The 5,488-nt window shown below is 32.3% G+C and overlaps 1 protein-coding gene across 1 annotated transcript; it reads left to right on the plus strand.

The window, feature by feature from the left end:
* The first annotated feature begins 930 nt into the window (after positions 1 to 930).
* On the plus strand, positions 931 to 2,526 carry LOC143547546 (transcription factor MYB14-like). Its single transcript, XM_077038947.1, has 3 exons — positions 931 to 1,287; positions 1,383 to 1,512; positions 1,842 to 2,526. The coding sequence occupies exons 1-3, from the start codon at positions 1,155 to 1,157 to the stop codon at positions 2,335 to 2,337; spliced, it is 759 nt and encodes a 252-aa protein (XP_076895062.1). The 5' UTR covers positions 931 to 1,154; the 3' UTR covers positions 2,338 to 2,526.
* The last annotated feature ends 2,962 nt before the right edge of the window (positions 2,527 to 5,488 follow it).

Genomic DNA, 5,488 nt, shown 5'->3' on the forward strand with positions numbered 1-5,488 from the left:
GTAGGATTGAAGAGAAATAAGTGGTTTAAAACTGTCGGTAGAAAATTGAGATGGTAAGCCATTCTATCTTGTAACAAAGAACATAACTATTTATTGTGTTACATATAGCTACACTTGCTAATTTGCTATTATATTTCCCCAAGAGTTATTTTCTAGCTATTATTTTTAGGAAAATTGGATTTTAATAATCCCAACTTAATGCAATTGACTGATAATAATTTCAACTTTGAAAGTAGCTGTCACTGGTCCCAACTTTCACACTATTTATTTTCATTGGACCTCCGTTAAAAAAACTTAACGAAGTTATGTTTTTTTTCCAAATTTCAAACTGATATTTTAGGGCTTTTGATCGGAATGAGAATACGAGTCGATTGATGTAAAACTTAACTCGAAACGACGTTTCAAACAGCTTGAATTTTGTTAATTAAAAGTTTAAACAACGAAATTGAAGCTTCCTTTAGTTGTTTGGACCGTCGTTTGGAAGTAAGTTTTACATCAATCGACTCATATTCTCATTCCGATCAAAAGCCCTAAAACATCAGTTTGAAATCTGGAAAAAAACATAACGTCGTTAAGTTTTTTTTAACGGGTGTCCAATGAAAATAAATAGTGGAAAGTTGGGACCAGTGACAACTACTTTCAAAGTTGGGATTATTATCAACTAACTGCATTAAGTTGAGATTATTAAAATCCAATTTTCCTTAGTTATATATATATTAGTACTTTTTCTAATCTTTACGCCACCATAAACTATTTGTCAAATAAAATATCTTCAAGCTGATCTTATTTAGTAGGATGATGTTTACCTTGACTAACGATTCCTAACAATCCAAAAACCAAAATTCCTTTGACAAATATCCATGACATTTTAAATTAATTAAAAACAAAAAAGTGTAATAATTTGCACACATCATAGATACAGTACTTTGGGAAATCTATAAGTAGGATAACTGGTTTTAATATACATAAATTCAATATAATATTAATGTGGAACCTTCGTGCACGTGAAGAGGTTGCTTCTTTAGTCTGTCTTCACTAATATATATAGCCGCCTTAGTATCATATACATCACTCCATCAGTGCATGTTACAGATTCTATCGAGTTCAAAGTATTAATTGCGTGAATAAATATATATACTTAATTTAAAGTGATCATGAGGTCTCCAACTGGTGAGATGAAGGTAGAACTGAAGAAGGGTTCATGGAGCCATGAAGAAGATGAGATGTTGAGATCTTATATCAACAGATATGGGATCTGGAACTGGTCTCAAATGCCCAAATTTGCTGGTAATTATATAAATGAACCCGTATTTTGGTTGCGTTTTACGTTGAAAGTAAACAAGCAGTCAAAATTTATTGAATGTTTTCACTTTTGTTTATAGGTTTAAACAGAAGCGGAAAGAGTTGTAGGCTACGATGGATGAATTATCTAAAACCTAATGTAAAACGAGGGAACTTTTCGGAGGAAGAAGAAGAAACCATACTCTATTATCATTCACGTCTGGGCAATAGGTATGCATGTGTTACTGTGTTTCAGTCTAGTTTCTTTATCTTGAGAAAATGTACACTCAAGATTCTTTACATATGTATCAAGCGGTGAGATCCGATACAGATAAAATTAACTTATTAAATATACAAGTAACTAGAGTAATTACGTTATAAAAAATAAAATAGTGTAATAATATTTACTCTAGTTCAAAAGTTATTGAGTAATAACAATTACACTAATGTAATCATAATTACTCTAGTTATTTATAAGCTTCTCACGATAAAAATCATTTGTATTTGATTCAAGCACTATGTATTAATATATTGTTTCTTATTATGTAATATGTTAACAGATGGTCAAAAATTGCTACAAAACTTCCTGGAAGAAGCGATAACGAAATAAAGAATTACTGGCATAACCATCTGAAGAAACGCGCACATTTTAATTCCGAGTCCGAAACACCGGACAAACTTGATCATATGGCTGTATCAACAATATGTGAAACCAATGTATTTGAGAAAATACAAGATAACCATGCAAACAATTCTTTTGGATCCCTCTTGGTACAGACTTGTGAAGATGAGAGCTCTTGCTCTAGCAGCAGTACCACTTTTAAAGATCAAGAAGTTGAATTTCAAGATGATTATTATGATCTTCGTTCACCTGGAACCGTTAAAGATCTTGAATCTTTTTGGGAACAACTTGGCGGGTTGGAAAACATGGAACTAGGAACCAGTCTACACGAGGATATATATTTTGAGCCTGTAGTTCCTTATGCATACAATGAGGCAACAAGCTCATACAACTTTGATCACAATGATTTTGATACCATCAAACATTTAATTTAAGTTCATTCCATTAACTTATTTCATAATTAATTGCTTAATAAGTTAGTAGTTCAGTAGGTGAAATGTTGACGTACGCCAGATCTGTCATGTACAAAGTTTTTCCTTGAATAATTTGTAAACCTAATACCGGTGGAAAATAGATTTCACCCAAGGTTGTACTGAAAGTGTTTAAAGCTGTTGGAGCTTATGTACATCGATTTACATTGTGTATGTTGTTGGGTTACTTATTCTCAAGATTTTACTCACTGCAAAGAATTTTTTTCATTGACGTACTGTTTCGTTAGAAACCCGTATGTGAAACCAGATGCCGTGTCGGTAATGAATATTTCGACTTATTACCGACATAAGTTGTTGGGGATCACTCATCACTGACGGCTTAACAACAAAGACGATAGCGACTGTTGCCATGATAACTTTACCTACAGAGTGTACAATAACATTACGTATAATATATATTCGGTATTTAATTTTACTTCAAATTTATAAAGCCTTAAAGGTTAAAAAGTATATGTATTGTTTTTAGAAAAGTTAGATTTAAATAATCTCAATTGTGGAATATTGATAAATAACACTCTCAACTAATAAGTTAGTTGATGATGGTCTCAACTTTTAACATATTTGTTTTTAACGATCCACGACTAACGAAAGCTTAACTCCGTTAGTCTTAGGTCGCCGGAAAAACGCTTTTGCCGGAAAACTCAACATTTTTCACCGAAAACTCAACGAGAACACCGTAACCACCACTTTCGCCAGTCACCTTCTGTGTGTCAGAGATTTGCCTAATTCTCAAGCGATCAGACTAGCAAACCGTCGCCGAAGCCCGAGTTCGTCATCTAAGTGGTTAGGTGTTCACCGGGTTTGCGTCAAACCGCTGCCCATCATCATCACAGAGCTAGTGCGACCCTCTTCTTCTACCTCCGTTGACTTCCACGATGGTTCTACGGGTCCAATGACCTCAATAATTAGGTTTTTACTAGAAAACGGTTATAAAGGTCTAATCTAAGGTTACAACGAAGTTTGGAACGAAAGGTTGAGTTTTCTAGCTAAAAAAGAGTTTTTTATTCCAAAAATGTTTTCCAAGTGATTGGAGAACTAAGTTAAGCTTTTGTTAGTCATAGCTCGTTGGGAACAAATATGTTAAGATTAAGATAGAGGATCACTGACGGGCCATGGTAATTTTACCTACAGAGTGTATAATAACGTTACGCATAATATTCATTCAGTATTTTAATATTACTTCAAATTAAAGGTTAAAAGGTATATGTAATGTAGATGTAAATAACATGTATAGATAAACAATTGTACAGTAAGTTGGACCGTCTTCGAGAATATTTAAATCTTGACCGAGCTAAAATAAGAAGGTCCATATGACCTAACGAGTAACGAAATATATAAGCTAATTTTTTTAAACAATGTTTAACGTTATAACAATAAACATAACAAAAATATAGTATTAAAATTAAATATTTTAATAGCTAACGACTGACCAATGATTTGTAAAGATCTTCTAGCATTGAAAAACATATATCTTAGTCCTTGCTGGCTAACTTGGTCAACTGCAATGGAGCCTGGTGGTCAACGGCGAACCAATAATGTTGGTCGTTGTTTAGATTTTGTTTGGCATTTGCAAAGAATGAATTATCCAATGAGGAATTTCAATCGTATGCTATTTTTTTTATTTTTATTTGTTTTTTTTAGTTTTTAGTTTAGTTTGGGCCCAGTAACTTAAACTTACAATGAATTATGGATAAAATAAATGTTATTGGCCCAACAATTATGTAAAGGATAAAGATCCAATCATCATATTTTTAAAAGTTTTATATTTTCTAAATATATAAAAAAAATTTGGCCAACAAAAATTACGTGACCAGCCGACAATCTGATTCGCACCACCCCTCCACCCTGACATGAAATCATTCTAATTAGAAAAACAGTTTGAAATAAAATATGTACAAAAGAAAATTTAGATAACTATGGGGAAGATCATGGCGATGGTTAAATAGTTAACCATGATCGACCTATGAGGGTACATTGTCTCTTGTTGTGCTACCACAACTGATTAATTATTCGATAGCATAACTTGTAAGAATAATATAAAATAATATATATTTATATATGACCATTATAATTATTTATATTATAATGATGGGCCATATTACCTATAATTAACTAGTAAAGGGTTTCCCTTTGGGTGTATATATAGTGAGATATATATTAACATCATAACCTAATTACACACACATAACAATTTGTGTGCCTCCTCTCTCCTAAAGCCGGGTTCCTCTCAAAAACCTAATCATCCTTAACTATACATCCTAAATGGGAACTCGATCAAGATGACAAGCATGTCGCATACATCATACCCTGCTGCGGTTACTACTCTTCATGTTGTAACAGGTTCATAGGTTTAATATTTATAATGTTTTCTATTACTTACATAAAGAACTTATCAATATGTGGCATCAGAGTGATGTTGATTAATCAGTTCTTCATGTTTTCCCTAAATCTGGAATTGAATCAGAAGACATGGACTAAAACTTGATAAACCTTAATTTTTCCGGTTTCTTTTTCATGTTCTATTACGAAAACAATATATGAAACTATTTAAAATCGCTAAAATTCATATTTAATAAACCCTAATATTTTCGAAATCTATTAATTTCATGTCTAAAGATTTCGATTCAAGTTTTTTTTGTATGTTTAATTGTTAAAATTTTCGATGATGTTCTTCGTGTTCATCATAATTTTTGTATGTTTAGGAAAATATTTTTTCAAATCTTGGATAACTTTGTAGTGTTAATATTTTACATAAAATATTTGAATCCCCTTAAAATAGGAAACAGATATAATTGTTAATCACTAAAAATATTTGAACCAAATCTTATCATTATTTATTTAGTTAACAAAGATCATGGGTTAAGGGATTAAACCAGTTTACGGGTTCACAGGCTATTTAAAAATCATGTATTATGGGCTTAAAATAGATTATGGGTTCTAAGAGTTTATGGGCTTGGGTTAAAACCCATAAACCCGAAAACTCATTAATACGGTGTAGGTTCCCGCGGGGCGTCGCTGATCGATACGAGATCCGCACGAGGTCTAGGATGCGGAATCCTTCTAGACTCGTTTAATGGTGTAGAAGACGAAGAAC

The sequence above is a fragment of the Bidens hawaiensis genome, unplaced genomic scaffold (assembly GCF_021521415.1).
Source record: "Bidens hawaiensis isolate Kalapana, Puna unplaced genomic scaffold, B.hawaiensis_p1.1 tig00014730_1, whole genome shotgun sequence".
Taxonomy (NCBI): domain Eukaryota; kingdom Viridiplantae; phylum Streptophyta; class Magnoliopsida; order Asterales; family Asteraceae; genus Bidens; species Bidens hawaiensis.

Coding starts and splice junctions, on each gene's coding strand:
- LOC143547546 (XM_077038947.1), top strand. CDS start 1,155: ATGAGGTCTCCAACTGGTGAGATGAAGGTAGAACTGAAGAAGGGTTCA. Junction 1,288..1,382: donor TCAAATGCCCAAATTTGCTG/GTAATTATATAA, acceptor TTTTGTTTATAG/GTTTAAACAGAAGCGGAAAG. Junction 1,513..1,841: donor CATTCACGTCTGGGCAATAG/GTATGCATGTGT, acceptor ATATGTTAACAG/ATGGTCAAAAATTGCTACAA.